The 27,117-nt window shown below is 47.6% G+C and overlaps 1 protein-coding gene across 1 annotated transcript in view; it reads left to right on the top strand.

The window, feature by feature from the left end:
* Nucleotides 1-19,535, top strand: part of LOC147897539 (uncharacterized) — a 99,471-nt gene extending 79,936 nt beyond the window's left edge. The window contains exons 6-8 of the mRNA XM_087380543.1: nucleotides 17,293-17,439; nucleotides 17,544-17,678; nucleotides 18,408-19,535. Coding sequence (XP_087236669.1) covers nucleotides 17,293-17,439; nucleotides 17,544-17,678; nucleotides 18,408-18,815 — 690 coding nt within the window. The 3' untranslated portion in view covers nucleotides 18,816-19,535. The remainder of the gene's footprint in view (nucleotides 1-17,292; nucleotides 17,440-17,543; nucleotides 17,679-18,407) is intronic.
* Nucleotides 19,536-27,117: the final 7,582 nt, after the last annotated feature.

The following is a 27,117-nucleotide window of genomic DNA, read 5'->3' as shown; positions in this document are numbered from 1 at the left end:
CAATCTATGATTGAGGAGACTTCTAGATGGGTCGACATAGCCAAACGGGAACCCGCAAGGGCCACCTTTTCGGCTACCCTCGTGGAGCAGTAGTAGAGAGCCAGTAAGCTTTGGGTGTAGTTGAGCACGAGATCGAGAGGGCATGGAGGGTGGGGAGAGACCCCAACCGAGAGCAGCCCTCGACGGTTCCATGACGCTCAGGCCCGACTTTCGGTTTTAAAATGCAGGTCAGTACTACGAGATCAGCGAGCGATCTCCATGGATGAGGACCTCACCCCTCTACAGGTTAAGGAGAGGCGCTCCCTGTTGCAGTAGCGTGATCAGGCACATAAGGAGGGGAAGTGGGCAGTAGTTAGGGATGGATGACTTCTTACAGGCCCCCGTCAGGCATCCCCCCCCCTTCGCATAGGGAGGCGGGGTCTATGAGACTCAGATCTCCGAGACCCTATCCTGCACCATTTGGAACTGTAATGGTACCTTATGGTCAGAACCAAGGAATTTCTCGGAATCCTATATAGGCCGCGACATAGTCTTTTACACGGAGACACATCAGAGTCCAGAGCGTCCCTTACCACTAGTCAGTGGGTACACGGAGTTTGCCTACAGAGATGAGACTAGGGACACAGGAGGGGTAGCAGTTCTCTATAGATCCACCCTTTCAGAAACCATTTCGATAGACCAGAGAGAGACTCATTCCAGATTTCTTTGGATCCGGATTCGGCACGTGGACAGCCGAGATCTGTTTGTTGTAGTATGCTACTTCTCTACTGAGAGCTCCCATTACGGGTTTCAGCAGACAAACGAGGGCCAGTCACATCTTATGGCCAGGGTCTACTAGACCTTGGCAGGATGCATGATCTCATTATCTATAATGGTCTCGACAAAGGCCCACCTCAGGTGGTTTCACATGATCCCCTGCCTTCACTTCATGCATCATCGATTTCACTGTAGCACCTCTCCCTCCAGGGGTTGATCACACTGCCTTTTCCTTAGCGTCTCCTCTCCCCACCGTTGCACAACACATTCCACCCCGCTGAGTTTTTACTCCTGATACCATGATATACGCTTCGACCGTGACCACTCACCTGCCTACTCTGACCATCTATATATACTGCTTGCTTACATTGACTTCATACCCCTATTAGAGGACCGACCTGCCTTGATTACTCGCTCACTACACGAGGCTGCCCTCCAAGCTTTCCCTCACACCACTCGCCCACCACCTCCTGGGACAGTATAGACACAACCGCAAGATCTGACCCTATCACCGACCTAGAATCTCATCCACGATACAACCAGAATCATAGCGTAGGCGCCTCGATCCTCCCGACCACCCCCGAGCACGTGGGCTACAGCTACTCATCCATAGGCCCGTATCTAACCCAGGCGTCCCATACCACCTGAGCCCGCAGAGGACCTTCGATACACCACCTATGATCCGCCATGTAGATGGCCAGAGTCCCGACTTGGGTCCAAGTCCCATCCATTAGTTGAGGAGTGCTCAATTGATCTACACAATAGCACTGGCCCTCCCTCTATATAGAAGGAAACCCGCTATAGATAGCACAATGCTATGAATAGCTCCCTCCATATAAAGCGAGCACTATATATGAATCAATCTCTATATATAGCAATCTCGGCTAAAAATAGCCATCCAGCCCTATGCTATCCCGTAACCCAAGTTAACCTGCTATCCAACCCTAGGTACATCATGCACATGACATACTCCCCTTCCTCTAAGAACTCACTCCTGAGTTCACTAGAAAGCCCGAAAACTCTCTGTGAAGATGAGTCAATGCCAATAACTATACTCTGACAATCAATTTGAGTGTGCTATACTTTCTGTGAGATTCAAATGAAAGAGAATCTAAGGGCCAAAGCCATAATCTTTGATAACCAACCCAAGGAAAGTAAATCTCTCAATCTGAACAAGGTTACATATCGTCGAGTTTTCTCCTCGAGAAATGCAATAATGCCTGAATCCACAGAGTTAGTTCCGTTGACATATCCCGTACACAAGCATGGTAAAATCTGTACCTGAAGGTAAATGATTCTATCAACCTTATCTATTGAGTATCCTTGAACTCAAAATCTTAGGTTGAGATCGAGAAATCATTGTTCGAACAACCCCATCAATTGAACCCCTCGAGGCCAAATTTTTTGGTTGCAATTTCTATTAACCGTAATTCTTGAATTACTTAGTATTCAAAAAATCCCTCAACGGAATACCCTTGTAATTCAAATTCTTGGGTTGAAATACATGACAGACTTTCCATCGCGGAACAATTAGGTATCCGTTTATAACTCATGATGGAAGAATCTTCATGGAAGTATCAATGGGCAAAATCCTGACCAAAGATATGGTCCCCTTGATCTATCCTCGAAATGCCCCTACATGAGGATAATCAGTAAAAATTCAGTTGGCTATATCCAGTCAAAGGTACTATTCTAGACATGAATATAGTCAACCATCATAGGAATAACATCGTATGTGATCCAAAGACTACGGAACATACAATCCGAAATCTCTTAAAACAAGATCCACTATCGAATATCCTGTATAAACTTGTGCACAATAATCCGCTCCGATCACAGGATCATCTAGTTCTTAGGATCTCTTGTCTAGGAACATCAAGTTCCAAACAAGGCACTGACAGGGTTGAACCCAAAAAATACATGGCTTCTCTCAGGGTAAAGAATCTTAGTCAGCCCTCGTAAAAAAAAATCTAATCATGTTGCCATCAATTCAATTCAATTCACCCTAGAGGTCCTTGGGTATTATTTCACGCTGGATTATACCACCACATTAGAGAATCTTAAATGTAACATACCTTAGTGTCCCATACCACCAAAGTATACTGCAAATAAAAAACTTGGTGGGCAATATGAGTGAATCAGGTAGCCAATCCCTCTTCAACTCAGATGATCCCAGATTGAGTCAGGGTGGCAAATCCGTTCTCAATCCTTTTCTTAATGTGATTATATCACCCCCTTGTGTTGCAATACCCCAACCAATAGGTCAAAGAAGAAAAACAGTAGGTAGCATCGCTAACAACTCTTGAATTCTAACTATCCATGACCTCGGGCTAAAAGAGTGAGAATCAGAATGACCCCGCCTTTGGATATGATTCAAAGAAGGTATCCATCAAGACTCATCCTGGTCTAATCAATAAGAACCTTCATATGTCCAAACGGTGACTCGAAGAAACACCATAACTCACAATCACATCGAGATCAAAACTTCAAATAGAAACCAAACAGGAATCTACGCACCAAGATTCGAGAAAGGGAAATCCAATTGCCTTTGTAAATCCGGGCTAATATGTAACAAATACTCGGGCAGCATCAATGTACCATATATCTAAAAAACTTCGAGATATATGCAAGAAAAGTATAATTTGAAAAAAACCATCAAATTATAGATGCCACTAGTTACAAATCAAACCCAAGTTAACCAAAACCTGGTCAATTTAAGAACAAGACAGTTTATAATTCATACAAAATTGGGGAGCTTCTTGAACCAAACGTGGTTCAAAAGATCCAGTCGAGCCAAAAATAATTGGGTGTTGGTCAAAACTGAGGATTTTAACCTCTTCATCGCTTCTCAATAGCATGGAAGCGGTATAAAGACTCTAAAACAAGCTGTCTACATTTAGAACAGCACGAGCCTTCTTCAATATATTTCTAGTATTGAGGGGTTTTATAGTAGTGAAGAGCTGCTCAGAGTTCATCCATCAAGGAATCCATCTCCCGTAGCAGGTCATGAGGTCTACGAGGAATAACCTCCGATGTAGCCTCGTCCTCCATCTCAATAAAACAGTAATCCAACGTAGGTGTCTCATTACTTTGATGTCCTTCCATGGCTGGAAAATATCTCGCACGGGATAGGGACTAGAAGAAAAACAGTTGCGTCCAAACACGTGCTCTTTCCAAGAGAGAATCTGGTGCTGCGTGGAATCAAGGAAGAAGGCGGGTAGAGGACAGCAAGAAAGATGGCGGAATCTGAGAGGCTGATCTCAGACAGAAAGAGGGTGGGAAATCCGCCTTCATGCGCTGAAGTACTGAAGTGAGAGAGAGAGAGAGGAATCCCGGGTATATAAATAGCCAAGAAGGGTTACCAAAAGCTAGGCGAATTTAGGGTGGGTGCTTGATTTAGAGCAAGTGCTTTCCTTGCTAGAGAAAAACAAAAAAGCAACCTGCTTTTTTGACCAAAAAACAGTCTCACTTTAATAGATCTGATTCCGCTTTTCTCCAGCCAGCCAAAAATAGCCAAAACGTGCTAAAATCAGGTCCATATACTCCTTCCCAAAGCCAAGCGCCTGCCCCAATCATATCGAGACAAGCCGTTCTCTGGCTTATGAATGCCCTTTCTTTCCTCCTACTTCTCAACTGCAGCAAATCTAGGTCTCTAGGGTAGGAATCTTATCCTTGAGAACCTAGAGCAAATTCTTTCCCTATCTACTCTTAACGCGTTCCCACACAGCCAATCACATCAACAACCCAAGCGTGGGAAGTTATAGGTAACAAATGATCCATCCTCATATCTCTTGTTGAAAGCATCAAGTCTTCTCATTGCCTATCCTTCTCAAGGAATCACGATTTCCAAACACGTAGCAACCGAGAGAGAGCACACAGCCTATGGACTTCTATTTCTTCCACAACTCTCCCAATCATGAGCGCACATCATCAGCCAACGATTCAGCCTATACATGAGCAGAAATTCAGTTTTGCAAGAGCAATCTCAAAAAGCGTACCTGGAAGACATCTTTTCTGCATACCTCGCGCTGAATTCAATCGTGATAGGACGGCTCTAATACCAAATGACACGACCCCGCAAGATCTGACACTATCACCGACCTAGAATCTCGTCCACGATACAACTAGAATCATAGTGCAGGTGTCTTGATCCTCCCGACCACCCCCGAGCACGTGGGCTACAGCTCGACTCATCCATAGGCCCGTATCTAACCCAGGCATCCCATACCACCTGAGCCCGTCCAGAAGACCTTCGATACATCACCTATGATCCACCATGTAGATGGCCAGAGTCCCCGGCCTGGGTCCAAGTCCCATCCATCAGTTGAGGAGTGCTCAACTGATCTACACAATAGCACTGGCCCTCCCTCTATATAGAAGGAAACCCACAATGCTATGAATAGCTCCCTCCATATAAAGCAAGCACTATATATGAATCAATCTCTATATATAACAATCTGAGCTAAAAATAGCCATCCAGCCCTATGCTATCCTGTAACCCACGTTAACCTGCTATCCAACCCTAGGTACACCATGCACATGACAAGTACCGTGCAATAATTGGTACGATGAAGAGTGTAAGGCTTTACGCTGTCAGCTCAGATTCGAAGCCCAAAACAGCCTTCAGAGCGAATCAGAGATGCTACGCGAGTATCGTAGACTGGTACGTAAGAAGAAACTAGATTTCATTTGTCGGAACCAAGAGGAACTATTGAACCTTCTGTTCAGTAACAACTCTAAGGACTTCTGGTGGAGATTCCTAGAGGGACGGGCCTCCTCACCACTCACCGACACTCAAGTCTGGTATAATTATGCACACACATTATATGACATCCAAAACCAGCCAGCCCCTGACCTCTCACATATGCCACGCCCCACTTCCTGCACCCTCTTCACTGTGGGGGGGGGGGGGGGGGTGAGGGATGCCGCAAGGAAACTTCATAATGGTGGAGCGAAGGATCATGAGGGGCTATGCACTGAGTTCATTGCATATGGGATTAACTTCCTGGCCTGATCTTAGCAAAGCTTTTTAATGAAGCTATCTGTTAGGGTTTCCACGCACCTGGACTATTAACATTATTTCACCCATCCACAAGGCATGGGATCCCATGAGCCCTGAGAAGTAAACTTCTGTGCCCCGCTCCTGCGAATGCTCCCACCCCTCCCCGCTCCCGTCTACCCCCCCTCGCGCTGCGCGGCCCCCTCTCCCCTCCCCCGCCTCTCTCCGTCGCCTCCCAGCTTGCAGCCGCCGCGCCTCCTCCGTCCCCCTCTCCTCCTCCTCCGCCTGCCATCCCCCCCCCCTCTCCTTCCTTCTCCGCCCCTCCGTCCTCTCCTTGCCTCCCCCCCCTCGCGTTGTGCTACCACCCCCCCGTCCCCTTCCTCCCCTTCCCCACCGTTGCGCAACGCTGCCACACCCCCCCCTTCCCCTCCCTCCTCTCCTTTCTTGCCCGCCCCCCCTCGCGCTGTGCTGCCACACCCTCCCCCCTCTCCTCCCTCCTCTTCCCCGCCCTACGCTGCGCTGCCCCCCCCCCTTTCCCTCCTCCTTTCCTTACCCCCTTCGCCATTCACTCCCCACTCCACCACCTCTCCTCCCCCCGCTTCCCCGTACTTCTCCATCCCTCCCTCTTTCCTCCCCCGCCTCCGTCCCACTCCCCCCTCCCTCGCCTCTGCCATTTCCTTTTCCCCGCCTTTTGGAGCTTTCGCAGTTTGTCGGTGCGGTATGGCGGCCGTAAGCCCAGAACCGGTGGCCCAGACGGACCTCCTCTCCATCAGCCTACCACATAACACTGACAGAGCATCAGGTCTCCTTGGTGAAGCAGGCCGCCACTGACTTCTCCCAAACGTCCGTTTATGGGAGAGTCATTGGCTATGCCCCTTCACGAGCAGACATCAGGGACTGGTTGCAGTCCACCCTCTACCTTGAGGACAGCCACATTGAGGAGGTTGCACTCATGGGATGCGGTATCTTCTAGCTCAAGCTCTCCTCAGCACAGGCTGCGAGCGATATGGTCAGACAGTCCCCTACTTCTGTGGGTGGGAAGATCATCCTTATGGTCCCATGGTATAGGGGTTTCAGTGTAGCGGACTTCGATGCCCGCTTCTGCATTCCTCGCCATCCAGTTACCCTCATTTTCCAAGGCCTCGCAACAGAGCTTCGCCTGATCATCAAGGACCTGGGGGCACACTTTGGCTGGCTCATGCAGGACACCTTTGTTGATGCGGCGGCAGCCCAAGGGGTGCCATGTGTCAAAGTGGCAGTCCTAGCTCTGAAGAGTATCCCCTCGGAGTTCGAAATTGAGACGGACACAGGTGTGGTGACACAGCGCATTACGGTCACTGGTCGCCCAGATCAATGTCTGAGATGCCATAGCTTCGGGCACCAGGCGCGCTCCTGCCCTCGCTTCACAAGGACAGAACCTCAAATGGCCCCCATTCAGGCAACTCAGGATTCCCCCCCCCGCCAGGGATCGGCACCCCCTCCCGAAGGGGAAGGCTGGACTGAGGTCAAAATAAAACGGAAAGGAAGCAAAACAGGACCAAAAAAGCCTTCCCATCTACAGCAAGAGACCCGTGTGGTCACCAATCAGCAGCAGCCCGGTAAGGGGAAGGAGAAAGGGAAGGAGAAGATCAGCCAGCCTCCCCCTCATCCTTCACCCCGCCCCCCCCCCCCCCCCCCCCCTCCCTCCTCCTCGGTCCCCCTTCCTCCCTCCCTTCCGGGATCCCCCCCAGCACCTTTGGTTTCAGCCCCCCCCTCTCCGTCGAGCATGATCCCGAGGGAACCCCCCGATCCGCTTGCGCCGCCTGCGGCCCCGAAGCCAACACATACCTCCTCCGCGCCTATCCCTCCTGGTCCGGTGGAGGGGAGAGGCCCTTCCCCGCAGATGGCCAGCACCACTCCAGCTCGTTCGACAGCCAGCACCCCTCTTTCTGGTTGTGACTCCTCATCCTCGTCCCCACACCCAAGGGCAGCTCCTAGAGCTCTACCTTTGGAGTTTTACCAAGCAAGACCTTGGGATTATTTGGATGCAGCTGATATTGGCTCCTTCCCTACATGCCTAGACATCAGCATCTTCTTCCTCCGAAAGGGGGTGGAGGGTAAGGTGTCCGTCCTTGCCCCCCATGATGGTCCTAGCTATTCCTTCACTATCACCAGTGACAGGAATGAGGAATGGACGAATGAAAATGTTTGGGAGACGATTCGAGATCAGTCCCAGGAGTAGGTGCAGGACTGGATTGGTAGCAGAGCAGCGGAGCTTCTTCAACACCAGTGGAAGGAGGGTGACGTCCATCTGAGATGGCGCCACAGTGCCAAACGATTCCGCCTTTTGGTCATCATTCGACCGCCTCTGGAGTGGATCTACGTGGAAGGGCTCCGCTCTTGGAGGACCTCAGAGGTAGCGGGCTTCTACAGTATTTCCCTAGCGGAGGCTTCGAGTTGGTTAGAGAGAGCTTACCACCATGGGACGAAGGGCCTCTCCCCTCTGTTGAAGGTTTTAGAGGATGGGTCCGATGATCCAGCCTCTCCTTCGAAACCCTCATAGAAGCGCCTTCGTCTGCACACTGGACATCCTCCGACCACCTTGACAACGACCGCAAGCAGACAGCTGTTTGTGGCCCATACCCCCTCTTCATGAGTATACGCATTATCTTTTGGAACGTCAACGGGTTCCACTCATCAGGAACCCGCGGCCCCAGGAAGATGGTGCTCAGACAGGAGCTCTAGCCAGCCTTGGTGGGAAGGGTAGATGTGCTCCTATTGCAGGAACACAAGCTTTCGGCTTCTCAGACCAGTAAGTGTGGGAAGATCCTCACAGGACGCTCCCACACCTACTGGGAACTTTCGATTGGCGAACAGGGGAGGAGCGGGGGTGTCTGTACCTCCATCGACGCTTCTCTAATTCAGCATGTGTGTGGTTTTGGCACCTTGATCCCAGGACGAGCGCTTTGGGTGGGCTTGAATATTGAGGGATCCCGCATCGGCATCCTCAATATCTATGCCCTGACCGACCTCAGACGGAGAGCTGCTTTCTGGAGCTCTTTGACAGACTTATTGCCAGAGATGGATTCTTGGATTGTAGGAGGGGACTTCAATAACCTTGAGACTTTAGAGGATCAGCAGGGATGGGGCCCAGAGTTCCTCGGTATAGCTCAAGCGGAGCAGGCGGATTGGGACTCCTTGTTCGCTGTGGGAGGTCGGGACAGTTAGAGGGAGCCTTCCTTTTGCAGATGGACAGGGAGTTTGGACTTCTCTTGGGGTTACAGGAGGGAGGGAGGTAGACTTCTGGAGCGGTTGGACCGTTTCTATGTCAGCGATTGGGCGCTAGGCAGAGGTGGAGAGTCAGGAGTGGTTCCAGGGACGACCCTCTCTGACCATGCCCCAGTCATCCTAGTCCTGGACTCAGCCTCTCACTCCTTACCTCCACGCTCGTGTCGGATCCCAGACTCCATCTACTCCAGAGCAGCGGTTTGCGGCAGGATAGTGGACCTGTGGGAGCAGGATTGGGACCCCATGGTGGATATGGCAGCTGAAGTAGCTCAGGTTCTTGCCGAGTCTAGTCTCATCTGTCAGCAGGAGGCGATTCAGGTCAGGCAGCAGTGGTGGGAGAAGGAGAGGGGTCTCAGACGAGATCTTGCCTCGATACAACGGATGCAACAGTCTTCTCCAGGCTCTGAGGAGCTCAGATGACAGGAGGTTAGAGCCCGAGCCATGCTAGAGGAGATCACCCAGCGACGCTCAGAGTTCTCGTTTCATGCTTCCAAGTCCTTTTGGGCTAGGAAAGGCGACAGGATGTGCAGAGAGTTCTTCAGGGTTCATGGCCAGAGGTCAGCAGGGGAACAGCTCTGATCTCTTAGAGCGCAGGATGGTAGTGTCAGGATAGATCCAGACGAGGTCGGGACTTGGCGACAGATTTCTACAGATCCCTGTTCCAGCAGGAGCCCCCAGACCCTCGTGCCCGCCGATGCAGGGAGGAAGTGTGGAGGTACACACCGTTGCTCGTGCAGCCTAGCATGAGTGAAACCCTTCTCGCCCCTTTCACCGTGGCAGAGATGCAGGATGCTGTGAGCGCTATTGATGGGTAGAAATGCCCAGGTGAGGATGGGCTCTCTAGAGCTTTCTTCACCACCTTCTAGGAGCAGGTCCACCAACCCTTGCTCGCAGCCTTCCAGCATATCTTCTCCAGCGGACAGATGTGATAGAGCCTTGCGGCAGGCTTGATTTGCCTCATCCCCAAAGGGGGGGACCGTCAGGAGATGAGACAGTGGCGCCCTATCACCCTCCTCCCGACTGCCTATAAAATCCTCGCCAAGATGATCAGTAGCCGCATGCGCCCCCTGCTACATGACTTGATCCATGACACCCAGACTGGTTTTGTCCAAGATCGCAGCATTTTGGACAACATTTTCACATTCGTAGAGGCGACGAAGTGGGCCCAGCACAGTGGCCAGCACCTTGCCATACTCCTTGACTTTGAGAAGGCATACGACAGGGTAGACTGGTCCTTCTTGGAGGGTACACTCTCTCGATTTGGTTTCCCGGACGAGTGGATCAGAGGTATTGCTAGTCCCTACAGATTGGCCTCCAGTCGGGTTATCATCAGCGGCAGGATGGGGGAGAGATTCACCCTCGAGCGCTCGGTGCGTCAGGGCTGCCCGCTTGCACCCTACCTCTTCCTATTTCTTGCGGAGGCCATGACTCACTTCCTACGAGCCCGTATCACTGGTCTTCGAGGGATGCGCCTCCCTATTCGGGACGATGCAAAACTTTTGGACTCCGAGTATGCAGACGACACGGCCCTGTATGTGCAGGATGATATCGAGTCACTGGAGCGAGTGAGATTGTCTTTAGAGGTTTTTTGCCTAGCCGTTGGGGCGAAAATCAACTGGCATAAATCAGTTGGTTTTCTTACGGATCCGGGAGTCAGCTCACAATGGGGTATTTTCCTGGGTTTCGCTGGATCCCTAGAGGACAGATGACACGTTACCTGGGATTCCAGGTAGGTCTGGATATCACGCCGGCTCAGCAGTTCTTACCGGTCCCTAGTCTCCATATGACGGAAGCTAGCCTTCTGAAGCACGGCTCGGCTATCTTTGGCAGGAAGGGCCCTTATGGTCAATCAGGTCCTTCTTGCCACCGCTTGGTACGTGGCATCTTGCTGGTGTTTCTCGAGATCGTGTGTAGCCCAGCTGAGGAGACTGGTGCGGAACTTTCTTTGGTCGGGCTCAGATGGTTCCAACACCACCAGAGCCCGGGTCGCCTGGTAGACGGTTATTCTCCCCCAGACAGAGGGCGGTCTTGGCATCATAGATCAGAACTGCAGAGTCAGGCATTACTTGGCAAGTTAGTCATCCGCGGTCTAACCCCAGGAGGGCAGACGTGGAAGCTCTTGCTTCAGCATGGTCCTAGCTCGTGTATCCCCTAGAGAGGGGGTGATTGGCAGCCGTCTATCCGGTGGATTTTCACTTCAGCCCCACTGACTCAGCCCCGTTCCCCCTTCCTCCGTGGCCTCGTCTCGGTCTAGAGGAAGTTGCGGCACAGGCTCTCCCAGGTTCCCCCCAGCTGCCGAGAGGAGATAGACAAACAGCCCCTGATCTGGAGCAGCCAGGTGACAGATGATACAGGTCGCCAGCTTGGAGAGAGATCCCATATCCCATGGGCGCTCTGGGCACGTGGGCCTGTGCGCTCGCTCCGGGTTTGGAGGGATGTCTATAGCCAGTTGAGCCCCGGTGAGCTAGTAGCAGCAGTAGGTAAGGCACGTGGGATCCAGGGTCGGCGAGCGGAGATCGATGCTGCCATTCCTGCAGATTGGAGGATTCCCATGATCACCAGATAGCTCCTCCCGAGAGATGAGAGGTGGCTAGGGCAGTTCACACCCCGTGGCATTCCTTTGGTGGTTGCAGGCCTTTTCTCGGACTCCTCGATTCACTTCTTCTCCGTTGCCGATGGCAGCCGTCTCCAGAGCAGAGAGGCCGTGATCGACCCCCAGCTTCCCTGGCAGCGCCTTCGCATCATAGGGCTGCAAGGGAAAATGTGGCATATAGACCCCCTGATTATGCAGGACCAGGATTGGAGACTCTGGATTTGGGAGGGCTGCTCCTTGACAGAGGTGGAGTGGGACCCAGGGGAGTGGCGCTGGCCACCATTGGAGACCCCAGAGAACCCTACCCCCTTCTTCTCATACAGTGCGCGTACTGGTAGGCGTGCTCTTGGGGCTCTCCAGCGTAGGCTACCCACACAGGCACATAGTTGGTATGCCCAAGGGATATCTCTGGTTTTTCTTCGCACATTCTGGAAGACTCTTTGTGCAAGCTGGCGTCCGAGGAAGATCTCTTACTTTCTTTGGATGGTGGCCTACAAGGGGCTACCTATGGGCAGATGGCTGAGGCGAATGGGGCAGGAGGGGCATTGCCATATGTGTTTTAAGGAGTCGTCGTCCCTGAAGCACTGCCTTTGGAGCTGCTCGCATGCTCAGACAGTGTGGAAGGGAGTCATGGGGATCTTAGCGAGTGCTGCACCTGAGCTAGGACCGGTCACTTGGGGAGCCTTTTGTTGGTGCAGCACCGAGATGGGACATCACTTGGCTTATGAGTTCTCTAGGCAGGATCCAGTTTTCTTCATCACGCAGGCCACTTGGGCATACATGGACAGCTTCCCTTGGCATCTGACAGAGACAGATGTAGGAGCGATGACTCGGCACCCAGTTTGGGAGATCATAGGGAGTATTGTAGGCTGGCATATCTGGACTTCCAGATGCGCGCAGACCTTAGGAGATCAGGCTTCTTCTGCTACCCACACCTTAGCGGACATTTGGAGCACGATCATTCACACGCTCAATGGTCAGTGGGATCAGATTCAGGGGGAGTCCCGGGCAGGGAAGGAGAAGAGACGGCGCTTCCTTCGCGACTGGGACCATCAAGAGCTGTTCTTCCAGCACTCTGCTCAGAGTCTTCAGTGGCATTACTCCCCCCCACCGTGGCTGTTTGTCCACACTCTGATGAGTATGCCCTGAGAGGCTTGTAATTATTATTTTGTTACCACGGGCTGTATCCGTTTTGTGATTACAGTTGTGATTACAGCCCGCTGGCCTTTAGGCCCTCTTGTACTCTCGTTTTCAAGCAATATAACTAGCACTACTTTTTGCGAAAAAAAAAAAAGAGCCCAGAGAATTACAGGACCATTATGATTGGACATGTGATGTCCAAGATCTATGCATCGGTGCTTGATTCGGAGGTTAGCCGATTTGCGGAGTGTCGAGAACTTAGAGCAATAGGATAGGCTAGTTTCCGACGTGATCATGGCACTATGGATCATATTCTCATGCTCAGGTGTGTCATCGAGGAGGCGAGGGCACAGAAACAGAGGGTCTATTGTTGCTTTGTGGATTTTCGCAAGGCATTTAACACAGTCTCGAGAGCCCGCCTCATACGTCGCCTACAGGATTTGGGGTATGACCAGGAGATCATTTGGGTTGTGATGGCACTTTATGAGAGAGTTGTAGGCAGAGTCCGAGGGGCTGGGTGGACAGATGAGATCATGAGCACTATTGGGGTCAAACAAGGGTGTCCTTTATCACCCACTCTGTTTGGCCTTTACATAGACGAGCTCGAGACAGTGATGCAGGCACAGGAAGGGGCTGGTTGCTCTCTCGCTGGCACGTTGATCCGGATATTGCTTTATGCAGACGATGTGGCTCTTTTGTCTTCCTTTGCAGAGGGACTTTAGAGACACCTTGATGCACTTCAGTATTTTTGTGACTCCCATGATTTGAAGGTCAACCTAGGTAAAATCAAGATTATGATCTTCAATACATCTCGAGCCGTCATGCGCCAGGAGTAGGTCACGTTTGATGGGTCACTTGTTGAGATAGGTTTCATCATATACATATCTGGGAGTTGTCTTCTCCGGGCCCATCTTCACACTGAGATGCGATGCAGGCATGCTTGGGCAGAGGATATGCATCATTGGCCAAACTAGAGAGGCAATGCTTCCGCTACACTTCTAGGATCCACGGACCAAGGGGCTGCTGTTTGACTCCTTGGTCTGCCGAGCAGGCATGTATGGCAGCCCTTGTTGGAGGCCAGATCTATCCGATATAGAGTGGGCACGGGCGGAGCGACTACAAGTGCTCATGCTATCACGGATGATTCACAGTAAGCCATCAGTTCCTCATCAGATCATACAGGCTGAGTTTGGGTCATCTCCACTACAACTAGATGCTGCATTTCAGGTTATCAGATATCTGTACCGAGTCAAAGAGTATGGGGATTACCCTTCCGGACGCAGGAGGTTGCCATGGTTGGCATTGTCTTTCTCTATGACACTCTCAGTAGCAGGTGACTAGGGCTGCTGGTATGCACGCACAGAGAGATGGTTTGAGGGGTTGGGACTCCACATGGACAGAATTTCTTCCTTCCAGTACAGTTTGGATGCTCTTTTCTCCCCCCTCATGTCACATGATGTCAACTAGGTGATCCGTGAAGATCTCTTACAGCTACACACATTCCGGACCTAGTTGGCACCAAGCGAACTCCCAGTGAAGCTTAGCTTCTATAGATATCATTGCTTTCATATCACAGTTGAGGGTTTCATTGATCCACCAAGATACACGCGGATCCACTTACCCCCCTCATTGAGGATCTCTATTGGATAGTTTCGGGTCTCTTCACATAGACTTCGTATAGAGAGTGGTAGGGCGAAGCGTCTACCTAGGGAGAGGCGTTTATGCACATTATGCGATCTGCAAGAGGTTGAGACAGAGGAGCACTTCATCTTCAAGTGTCCCATCTATTATGAGATCTGCGAGCGTCTCTACTGTCTCTTCAGAGATAGTTATGGGGCCCTGTCCCGATTCCTCTTCTATCCTGATCAGAGATGCTTGGCAGGCTTCATTACGAGGTAGTTAGGCACCACAAGAGGATACTTCGATCATGGAGACAGGAGCAGACTTCTTCCTTGGCAGATCCTTCCTAGATCTCTGTCACAGAGTTCTTTCAACCAAATCTCCTGGAACCCCCGGAGACGAGACGTCGACATGATCGAGACTCAGAGCCAGTGACTCGACAGTTGAGACAGAGGGTAGACACACATATTACACTCGGGGATATCGCCTCCATGTTCACCATCGGAGCCCGTCCGACAAGGGTTACTATAGCCCTTGTTAGGCATAGAGCTATGACCAGGAGACGTCACAGGACCGCACCCTCGCGTGGCCGACAGCACTCTATCGTTGATTTCCTGCCTCTAGTGCCTCATCCACCTCTGATGTCCTGATGAGGATGATGATGATGATGATGTGACTGATTTGTAGTTCGATCACCGACATGACTATGTTGTACTTAGTACTTAGAACTATCATTCTGCATTATTTTTACATTATGCATTGGTGTGGATGCTCGTTTAGTAGCTCCACCCTCACAGCTTGATTGTACCAAGGTTTCACAGTCTCATAGACCCATCAGTCTTCTAAAGACTTTCTTTCTTTCTTTCTTTCTCCCTATCCCTCTCTGTCTATCTCCATCTCTCCCTCTCCCTCTCCCTGTCCTGTGTGGGCTCTTGGAAGGATTTCCAAAACCTTCCATAAGGACACAAATTTCAGATGGCTAGTCATCTTTGTGGAAGCGGAAGGGGAATTGAGTAGATTGATGCAATCTTACCTTGGACTAGGTTCTTATAGAAGACACATGGCATGATTGCATTAGATGGATGGGGGCCTTTTTTAGTACATGCATCGAGCTTCCATTTATACGTCTTAGATGAGATACAGATGGGGATGCTTTGGTTTTGATGTGCACTTTGGGGGCAGGTTATCCAAGTCCATGGAGGAGCATATGCTCATGGATGCATGCTTTGAACCAGTCAGGATTGTGGGGCACGTGGACCAGTGTTTTGGCTTCTAGCTGGTATTTAGATCCTCGTCCAAAGGACTTCCCTTTGGGCATCTGGAGAGTTTGGCTTTATTGGAGTGTCACCATAAAGTATTTGCAGTGGGTTCTTGGGGAGTGGGAGTGGATCGCTGCAGGGAACCACGAGAAGAGCCTTCCATTATTCCTCTACATTGGGGTTCAATAGCTTGGCTCTCTTTGTCTGTGCCTCATGTATTTTATGAGATGCATAGCTCCTCTTGGGCTGGCTGAGCTATACTTGTTGGGCGTTGCTTCTTCCTCTCGCTACAGGCCTGAACACATCCAGGTGGACACATGATGGGAGATTATTTTGAGCATTTCAGCCTAGCATATCTAGAGACCTAGATACATAGAGGCACTCGATGGTTCCCAAGTCCATCCATCTCACACCATGGCTAGTATTTGTATAGACACTGTACACACTTTGATGGTCATTTGGTCGGGTATGCAGGGGTCTTCTAGTGTTGCTTCTGCCTATAGTACTTTCTTCCTCAAGAGAGGCTATCCGTTTTTCTTGGAGGTCACGACATGCTTGAGGTGGCACTTTCAGCCTTATCCATGGATCTTTATAGGCTTTTTTAATGAGTAGGGTTTTCTCATGCTATGCATGGCGTACTCTTGTTTTGAGCACTTGGCTCGTGATAGGGTTCTTTTCCATCCCCGCCTTGAGCAATTTGCTCTTGGGGCTTTTTTCATACTTTAATAGAACGAGAAAAAAAAATTGGGTCAAAGACCACACTCGATGTTCCACTTCTGGATATTGTTTCTTGCGGGGTCAGGACTCCTTTCATGGCTTAGTAGGAAGCCACCAATGGTAGCTCTCTCATCTACCAAGGTGGAGTACATAGCAGCTTGCTCGGCTTCATGTGATCCTTGTGGCTCCGATGGATCCTAGAAGGTAGGGAAATTTTCAGGGGACATGTGGAGATCTATTGCGACAATTAGAGTTGCATTGCAATCACCAGGAACCCAATGTTTCATGCTCATACAGAGCACATCGAGGTTCATTATCATTTCATTAGGGAGTTGATACAGAGTGAGTTATTTGTGTGGATCTACAGCCCGACAAAGGAGAATGCCTTTGACTTACTGACCAGGGCTCTTCCACGAGAGCAGATGGAGCATCTCCTTTGACAGATGGGTGTTGGCCCAGGCCCCACAATGAGTCAATGAGAGGAGGTGTTGGAATTGACGGCCCCACCTGTAAGCCTTATACAAGGATGACGTCAGGGCAGTAAACTAGGGTAATATATTTGAATAGGCTGGAAGGGGAGAGGATGAAACAGCCATTTGTGAGCTGTTCTGGAGTGGCTAAAGGCTGCAGTTTGCAGCCTGTTTTGAGGCCAGGCAAGTGTGTATTTTTAGGCATAGATCTGACCAGACCTTGTCGGCCAAAGGTGCCTGTAGTATTCTGAGCCTTCGAGCTCGGACCACCTTTGAGCTGCACAACAATGGATGAGATATATGCTGAGTTATCTTGCCTCTTTATTTCCTCTGTAATTTCCAGATTGTGCTTCATCTAGTACTGAGTGTTGATCGAGTGAGTGTGAAGCTTTCATGAATGTCTTCCGCTGTTGAGTGTTTGCTACAGCAAGCAGGCTTTAATTCTCTGAAAAGATGATGATTGTATTTCAGGTAGCTGCACTTGTTCCCCGTGCTGAGCTGGATGGTGAAATGGGTGATGCACACATGGCAGTGCAGGCTCGTCTCATGAGTCAGGCCCTTCGAAAGCTGGCTCATTCACTGTCCAAGTCACAAACCGTTCTTATTTTTATAAATCAGGTATATTGGGGGAAACCATTACTATAAATTTGATACTGTTGCTGGGGTGTAATTGAAATGGCATAGTTTGTGCTTTATCTGAGGTGTTATGTGTTGGTATGCAGATTAGAGCAAAGTTAAGCTCCTTTGGTTTTGGTGGAGGTCCTGTAGAAGTTACTTCTGGTGGTAATGCATTAAAATTTTATGCGTCAGTGCGCTTGAACATTCGACGGACAGGCTTTCTTAAGAAAGGAGATGAGGTTAGTGTCAGTTATTTTTGTTCCTCGTAAGGTTTGAGGTCATGTTTTCACTGCCTTGAGAAAAAGGCTAAGTTCCGAATTGGATAGAATAAAAGTGTGTGGAAGAAGCAACGTCAGTATTATAAGCAGTGGCTTCCAAATCATCACTTAATTATGAATCAACTTTTCTTCTGTGCTACTTGTCAGTTGTCATCCAAGTTGCAATACCTGTTCTTTGCTGCCATCAGTCTCAATGGATTTTTTCCCGAGTGCTTAATCAAACTGGATATTTGTGGGGCTGTATAATTCTCACTCAAGCCTTTGGATTGAGGTTTTGGTCTTCTTAAGGGAGACTGGTGGAACTCTATGCTTGCGCGTGCGTGTAAGAGCAAGAGTTGTTTTTCTAGTGTAGTCCTACTCCCGGTCACAGGCAGTGATCACTACTTGCCAGTATAACCAGTGGTTTGAATCTTTGAGTGCATTGTAGAAAAGTCTAAACAGTCAGGAGGAGTTGACTGTAGATTCCCTTTTCAATTGAGGTTTGCTAACTGTCCTGTATCTGTTTGAGTTGCTCTTTGAAGTCTCCAAAACCAATGCTTGTTGCAAAGCCAGCGGTCTCGTTATGGTTTTTTTCCTTGTTCTTTTTTTTATTATCAATGTGAGTGCACTTGTTTTATTGCAAGTGCATACTAATTATGGAAGATAGCTCAGAAAAGGGAAAGTTAATGTAAGTTTGTGACGTTTTTGCAGACTCTTGGTAGTACAGTGACAGTAAAGGTTGCTAAAAACAAGGTTGCGCCACCTTTTAAAACAGCAGAGTTTGAGATTGAGTTTGGCAAGGGCATCTCTAAAGAAGCAGAAATTATTGATCATGCAATTAAATTTGGTTTTCTTGGGAAATCTGGGAATTGGTTCTCACACAATGGTCAGAACATAGCTTTCGGCAGGGAGAATATGAAAAAGTACCTGAGGGAACATGATGACCTGAAGGATATGCTGCTGGCAGCTATTAAAGGGAAGTTGACCGGCAAGCCAGCTGAAGAGGATGATATGAACTTTGGAAGTACGGGTGATGAGAAGACTGAATCAGAACTGGAAGATGGGGATGACAATATAGAGTCTGAAATGGATGAAGTTGAAGCTGCGGGAAAGCCTTAATTTGCAGTTTTGAGTGTTAATTCTTGCGCTGCATTTTTCTACTGCCATTGGTCGCAGAGTCTCCAAACTCGCAGTCATAGCAGAGCCTTCTTTCAGAAGGACTCATTTCACATGCCGTCCCTTGCCTTGCCTTCTGCTGTATGTTTTCTTGATCATAGTTCCCATTTTGCTCACCGTTGGTGGGTTTCATACCTGAAAGTGTATAGTGATGGAGCTCTGATCAATGCAATTTTGGTTCCAGCCCTTCAGCTCGCCTGAAATTATACATTAGGTAGTGAGTCCCTTTTTTGTACAGATGAGTTGTGATATAGCATGATGTGGGAGGCCAAAACTACTAACATAGCAGCTCATTTGTATATTATCTCTGAGCAATGATGGAAAAAATGCATATTCTATTAATACAAACATTTACTCTGAGCACTGCATATTCTGCTAATACAAACAGTCAAAGCATTTTCTTTTGGTCTAAAATGCGATAGTGCAGCTGATGATGAAAAAGTGATGAACATTGAAGCTATGCAATGCTAGGTGAGCGCATCAAAACATGCTCGAGCATGGGCTTCTTACAGTTTTGATATACTGCTGCAAGTGATGAACAATGGGGATTGAACATGGAAGTTAAATATTGTATTAACCATGTCAAGGAGTTTACTGGAAAAAGCTTTAAGTAGGTCTCATTTACTGAAAACCTTAATGCCACCAAAAACTTCCATGTCCAACTGGTTGATCGTAATGTGTTTTTAATGTGAGCAATGGAGGGTAAGTCTACACTGCAGATGAATTAATATGTTATACATTTTTAGTCTCATGTAAATGGACACCTTGGTGTTCCTATTTAGGTTTGGGTTTCAGGTTTAGATAAGCACAGTGGCAGTCAAAACTAAGTCGTCAACATTTTTGGCAGTTGCAATGCACTTTTGCTATGTAATTAAGGTGTGACACTTCTATATTAATTGCATTTGAAGGGGATGGGTCTGTTTTCAAAGAAGGTTTGTGCTCAAATCAAAGCATGATGAACTTGATGCTCTACATTTTCAATGTAATGATTGTTTCTTATTGGTTGGTGGTTTCACGCAGATTCTGTTCAGCTACAGGACGTGGTTGAATGTAATTCACACACTAAATTTTGGGTGGTTACTTTTTGCTGTTGAAGATTGTTGGATGTTTAGTTGTACAATATATAAAATTGTAAATTGGCCTTTTGAAACCTCACCCCAGTCTACCTATGCCCCTAACGCTATGATTTGAATTGTAGACTTTGACTCAGATTGTAATGAAATAGTTCCCTTTTGTACGTAACTATAGCTTGATGGACGTGGGACAAGGAATGAGTCAATAAGGCGTACTCTAGTTGGCGGGGAAGAGAGAAGATCAAGCAATTTATTGGTAGTTGAACAATAATTTGAAATTTTAAAACTCATAACTTGGATATACATCCTTCTTCTTTAGTTTATATGCAATACCTATATATCGCCTCATGCGAGTGCACATTTCCCACATAAGAGGGAGAGAGAGGGAAAGGGAGGTTTATGAGCATCTTTAGAAGACAAACAAGGTATCTACTATACAATGCATGACACGTACAAGGGAACTTCTTTTGGAAAAATAAGAGGAATAACAAAATACAAGGTAAAACTTTGCTTAAACACAAAAACAATGCATTCCAAGTTGGTTGAAGTTAGCAAGTGCAAAAGAGAGAGGCATCCAATTAGTTTGCATTCAAAAGCCTCTCTCTATGCGTATGTGTGGCTTTGTTGAAGATATCCAAGCTGTTTAAGATGGGATTCATAATCCTATTAGTCGTGGTGGTCCTTTATTTATGATTGATATTGGTTTGAGTAGCTCCAATAGGGGGGGGGGGGGATTTTGGTGAGCTGTTTCCAAACTCATCAAATTTGGGTGAGTTTTTTCAAACAAAAAGAATTGTGACTATTTATCGGTATGAATTTTAATGTGGTCTCCTCCAAGACGAATGTACCCTTCTAGAGCATATGCATGGCCTTAATAAAAAATGGCCAAATTTCTTCTAAGGACAACGAAATCCATGTAGACACAATGATATTTCATATGCACTTTCTTTTTACAACATAAGAATATTCGTGCGTGCTTTTATAATGATTGAATCTCTCAATGTTTTTGAATACAATTATAATGTGTGCATTGTCAATCATTGTAGTTATAATTGTATTTAATGCATGATCCTTGGAATATAACTACATTGAACTAATCATGATGAGAATCATTGGGAGTATAATAATTATACTAACCCTTTCTCCAAGCACTTTATTCCAAAACTTTTGCAAAAATTTCTCACTTGACAATATTTTTTGTGTCGGCTTTCAAAAGAGTTGTTGTGAAAGCACTTTCTTTCTCCTCATATTGTTGCCTTGAAAGTATTTTGTTTTTCTCCTATGGATTGCATAATCACTTTCTTTCTCATCTTCTTGTTGTTTTGAAAGCACTTCTTAACCCTATCATTGCTTCATTCTCTCTTACTTGTACGTTGATCTCGCCTTGTAGTTTTGTGCTTCATTGTCCTTTACATTCTCCATTGTTTATAGTTGCTCCTCCTTTTCATGTCATATTAAGATGAATCTACGCTCAATAACATCTAAAGTGGAGCAAGCTATGACGAGTTTTGGGGATGGGTCACTAAGCAACAAAGAGTTCGTGAGGAGCACAAGCGTAGACATGAACATTGACACAATATGAGAAAGAAGAGTTCTCTTCTTAGAAGTGCCAAGAGAAGGAATAGCTCCAGAAAATAAACAATTGCAAAGTACACATCTCGACCGCAACGCTATACAGCTTGTTGGGTGTAATTTTAGTTACAAGCGTGCCTTTCGAGCCATATTCCTAAGCCATTGTACAAAGATAGAGAGGCTTGCATAGAAGAATCTCTCATTAGTGATAGTCTCGATTGTGGTCTTCTTGATGATGATGATATGCAAGAAGCAATGGAAAAAGTGGCTTTTGACATAGAATTTATAAATCGTCATGCTTTTGGAAACTCTGAGGAGGATACAAATGAGTGTTTTTTGAAAAGGCTTAGTGTTTCTTCTTGTAAGTCTTGCAAGATGTTTGTTGACACCATATATAGTCCTTGGAGATTTTACCGTTGTTGCTTTCTGAAACTCTATAAGGTGTTTATCGATACCATTATTTAATAGGCCTTAGAGATTTCGAAGATTGTCATATAGTAAATTAATCCCATATAATGTCATTATTTTCTTTGTACTTTTGCTTGTATTTGCCTTAAAAATCTCTCAATATTCAAATTTTAATTGGTAGTTTCAACACAACAAACATAGTTGGACTCAACTCGACTAAACAGGATGAATGGGGCCATTTCACAACATCCTGAACTAATTCGATATCTCCCTTGTTGTCTATATATCCCACATTTTCCTCATCAATTCCTAGTCCCAATGGCTAGAACACCCGCACTCGCTCAAGTTGTCTTTGGTACCTCTTTTTTTATCAACATAAAAAAATTTACACCTTGGTTATAGCACCTCCATTCTAGCATGCCATAATTTAACAAAGAGAGTTCATAATATGCACCTATGATTCTATGAAATTGGTTCTTCCACAAATACAATACATCTATCTTGCCCCCCCCCACATACACACACATGGGGGTGCAGAATGACCAAAATACCTTTACAAGTAAGTTACTTTAATATTGGCATTATTTGTTCAACTGGATCGGTATCCTTTCCTCACTCCCGTCTCAATGTTGTGCTTGTATCTAGATGGTTGCTATGGATATTTATGACCCTAGTGATGCGGTCATTGATGTATTTGATGGTACAGGCAAACTTGGCCGATAGTCCAAGGGCGTGTTGCGTCATTAGAAGCACGAGAAGTTAGAACCTATCTTACAAGATTTATGGTAAGATGTCTCCATTGTTTGTACCGTGTCCCCATTTCTTGTAACATGATCCCTACTAGTACATGTTCTATTGTCTTGTTTTTAGGTTCATATACATATATACATGAACACACACACACACACACACACACTTCCTACCCCTTCCTCCTTTTGAACACCATTTTTCTATTTATCTTTCGACCTTCTTACCCCCAAGTTCACTTATTCATCTGCTCTACTAAGTATTCCCTTTTTTTTGCATCCACTTAATTTCTTAATTTTCCTTTTTTCCCTAGATTTCTCATTTCTCTTCCTTTTATTAATTTCCCTTAATTTCTTCCTTTTTTATAGTAATTTAGCTTAATTTCCCTAAATTTTATCTTGTTTTTTCCCTAATCTCCTTAGATTCCCTTATTTTTTCCCTTAATCTTTTTCTATATTTTCCCTTTAACTTCCCTAATTTCTTTTCCCTCAAATTCCCTTATTTTTCCTTTAAATTGTTTCTAACTTTTCCTCAATCTCCCTTATTTTTCCTAATCTCTCTCTCTCTCTCTCTCTCTCTCTCTCACACACACACACACACACAACCCCCTCTTTCTCCTTCTCCTAAACCCCCTCCCGCACCTCTATTAACTGCAAACTCCACCTTCTGCCACCCTTTAAAAACCCTCAAGTCTTTTTTTCTCTATAATTTTCTCCTAATTGCCCCCTTTTGTCTTTATTTTCCCCTAATTACTGCTTTTTCCCTAACTACCCCTACTTTAGCCTAACTACACCTTCTCCCTAACCCATCTCTTATGTCAAGAAGAACACCCCCCCTTTTTTTCCTTTTTTCACGCACAAATAAACTCCCTAATTCTCCCTTTAATTGGACTATCTGCCCACAAAGCTACAGTCTATGAGATTGCTCCCTCCTTTTGACATCTCGTTTTCAAACCCTCGAGCGCTACACCTTACAACCTTCCATGTCCCCCAACTCCTCGACTACCCACCCTCCTACCTATATAATGTCCTCTTTCCTTCTACTCTACCCACGTCCAAACCTGTTGCCTCTACTCGTCTTTGCCCCCTGCTGCCCTGTTTACGCCTGGGGATCAGGACCCAAGATCCTAGTGGCTCAGTGATAGATGTGAGAGTGCGTGCCTTGAGCTCCAGGACATGGAGGTTTGGTAGGCTGAGTTTTCCTACCACTCCACCCGAGCTTGCTAGATTCAGCAGGGGGATAGGATGGCAAAGCAATTTTTAAAGGCCATTGGGCCTAGATCAGCAGGCATGTAGCTACATCAATTCATAATCTGAAGGGTATCTTGCACAGTGATCCACATGAGATTTTAGAACTGACCACGGATTTCTACAACTAGCTCTTTCAGGGAGAGAGGGTGAATCCAGCTTACCTTGTGGCCCATGAGTTAGTTTGGGACCATGTTCTGATAGTAGTCTCGCAGGAGACTAGAGAAGCCTTTCATGGATGACGAGCTTTGGGAAGCCCTCAAGGCCCTTCTGACTCAGAAGTGTCCTGGCGAAGATGGTTTGACTCTGGCCTTCTTTCGTAACTTCTAGGAGATCAATGCTAGCCCTTTCCGCTCAACGTTCTAGGAGATTTTTGACATGGGTTCCCTCCCTTCCCCAGTCCTTGAGCAGGGGGTGAATTTGTTTGATCTTGAAAGGGGGAGATGGGTCAGACATCCAGCAGTGGAGACCGATCACCCTGCTGAACACCGCATACAAGATTCTAGCTAAGGTCTTCAGTTTGCGATTGCGGCCTCTTCATCCATGATACACAGACTACTTTGTACAGAAGCACAATCTTCTCTTCTCATTCGACCAGAGGCGACATGATGGATTGCTTGAGAGGCTGGATTACTTCTATGTTGAGGACTGGGCATGCCACAGAGGTGGTATTATAGGGAGTCTAGCAGGCACCACGATGTTAGACCACTCTCCAACAATCTTACACCTAGAGCACCCTCGCCATGGTCTCCTAAAAAGGGGGTCCGCATTCCAAAGGACCTACTGCGGGATGAGGAGGTCCAGAGTCAGTACCCTGTGAGGGCTGGGCTTCATGGGTGGCAGATGCGATTCAAAGGAGCAGCGAGGAGTTGCAATCTCACACCCTTTGATGGAGGAGAGCTCTTCAGGAGTGTGAGCATGCACTGCGATGAGGCCTCGCCTCCATAGAGAGAGTTAGTGATATATTTGAGAGTGTGCGCCTTGAGCTCCAAAACACAAAGGTTAGACAGGGTAAGTTCTTACCACTCCACATGGGCCCGTTGGGTTCAATAGGCAGATAGGATGATAAAGCAGTTTTTTTAAGACCACAGGGCCTTGATCGGAAGGCACACAACTACAACGATTACAAGACTCGTAGGGTATCTTGCACACTAATCTATAGGAGATTTTAGAGCTTACCACGGATTTCTACAGCCAGCTCTTTCAAGCGGAGAGGGTGACTCCGGCTTGCCTTGTGGCACGTGAGTTAGTTTGGGACCATGTTCCAACAATAGTCTTGAGGGAGTTGTACAGGAGACTGGAGGAGCCTTTCACGAATGAGGAGCTTTGAGAAGCCCTCAAGGCCCTCTTGAGTGCCCTGGCAAAGATGGTTTGACTTTGGCCTTCTTTCGTAACTTCAAGGAGATCATTGCCAGCCCTCTCCACTCAGTCTGCCAGTAGATTTTCGACACGGGTTCCCTTCCTCAGTACCTAAGCAGGGGGTGGATTTGTTTGATCCCAAAAGGGGGAGATAGGTCATGCGTCCGGCAGTGGAGACCAATCACCTTGCTGGACACCACATACAAGATCCTTGCTAAGGTCTTGAGTTTACGGTTGCGGTCTCATCTCACCGACATCATCCATGATACAAAGACTGGCTTTGTATAGGAGCGCAACATCTTGGACAACATTTTCACGTTCTGGGAGGCAATGGATTAGACTAGGGAGGAGTCACACCCTTTGGCCATCCTTCCCTTGGATTTTGAGAAGGCTTACGAGAGAGTTCGGGGAGCCCTGGGTATTTACTGTGAGGCCTCTGGTGCATGGATCAATTGGATAAAATCCATCGGTTTCTTCATAGACTATGAGGAGAAATAGGAGATTCAAGAGTGGGGGAGTGCCTTTGGATTTTGTTGGATATGGCGAGACCAAACAAGAAGATACCTAGGTGGGTATTGATATTACAACAGAGCAGCAGATCACCCCGGTTCTTGAGAGTGTTCAGTGCAAGCTTCTCTACTAGAGCTCGGCCAAACTCTTCCTAGCGGGCCATACCTTAGTAGCAAACTAGGTACTTCTTGCCACGGCCTGGTACATTACCTCCGGCTGACGCTTTCACAGAGGGTGCATTGGATAGCTCCAACAATTGGTTCAAAATTTCCTTTGGGTAGGTTCGGAGGACATGAGGAACACTAGAGCCTGGGTCACTTGGCAAACAGTGATTATGCTACAGGCATTGGGAGGCTTGGGTATCATTGATCTAGAGATGCAGAGCAGAGCCCTCTTGGGCAAGGTAGTGGTGCACGGCCTCAGCCTTGGTACAAAGCCCTATAAGCTCCTCTTATAGGGAGGGCTTCTCAAGAACACCCCACGCATTGAGGGCAGTGGAAACATTCACATAGATGGATCTTCTCAGAGGTGCCCCTTACCGGGAAGGGTTCCCCCATGATGAGGAGCCTCCATAGAGTATGGCAGAGATTACCAAGGTGCCTGATCTGTGCTTAGTCCCATTGCAGCAAGGAGTTTGAGCGTCAGCCTCTCATTTGGCACCCAGAGATCACAGATTAGGATGGAAGTATGCTCGGACAATGGACTCCCATTGGATGGGCACAATGGGATAGTGGCCCGGCCTGCTCCTTTGGCAGATGAAGCAGATTACCCATGGAGGCAGAGGCAAGGCTTGGAGCCATAGTGCATATGCGAGGAGCTAGGCAATGAATGAGATTGACCTAGCCATCCCTGAGTCTTGGAGGGATGGTTGGGTCAGTTTTCTCGGACTGGGGTCCCTTTGAGGATGATGATTCAACAAGGCAGCAAGTAACCTGGTTTCTTCCATGCAGGGTGTGGAGGCCTACTTTAGGCACTCATTGAGAGAAACCCAGAGATGGTGGATGGGAGTCTGGATGGGATTCATTGGCAAATGATCAGAGTTATGGGCCGATTGGGGAAGGAGTGCAACATTGATCCTCCCAACATCCCAGAGCAAGACGCCCCTAGATGGTGCCTCCGGCTTTGGGAAGGTAGGTCCCTGAGGGAGGTCTAGTGGGATCCAGGAGAGTGGTTTTGCCCTTCTAGGATTGGCCTCACCGAGCAGGTGGACAAGGTGCCCTTCTTTTCCTATACCTCTACTATGTAAATCTTTTAGGGATTCACAAAATCCATGTAAAATCATCATTTATTTGCATTTTGTATTCGGGGATTTTGCTACCTTAAGCAAAA

This window comes from Dipteris shenzhenensis, chromosome 10 (genome assembly GCF_047967505.1).
Source record: "Dipteris shenzhenensis isolate YYH24624 ecotype China chromosome 10, Dip_SZ_1.0, whole genome shotgun sequence".
Taxonomy (NCBI): domain Eukaryota; kingdom Viridiplantae; phylum Streptophyta; class Polypodiopsida; order Gleicheniales; family Dipteridaceae; genus Dipteris; species Dipteris shenzhenensis.
Note: the sequence above shows the minus strand (reverse complement) of the source record. Positions and strands in the feature narration are given on the sequence as shown.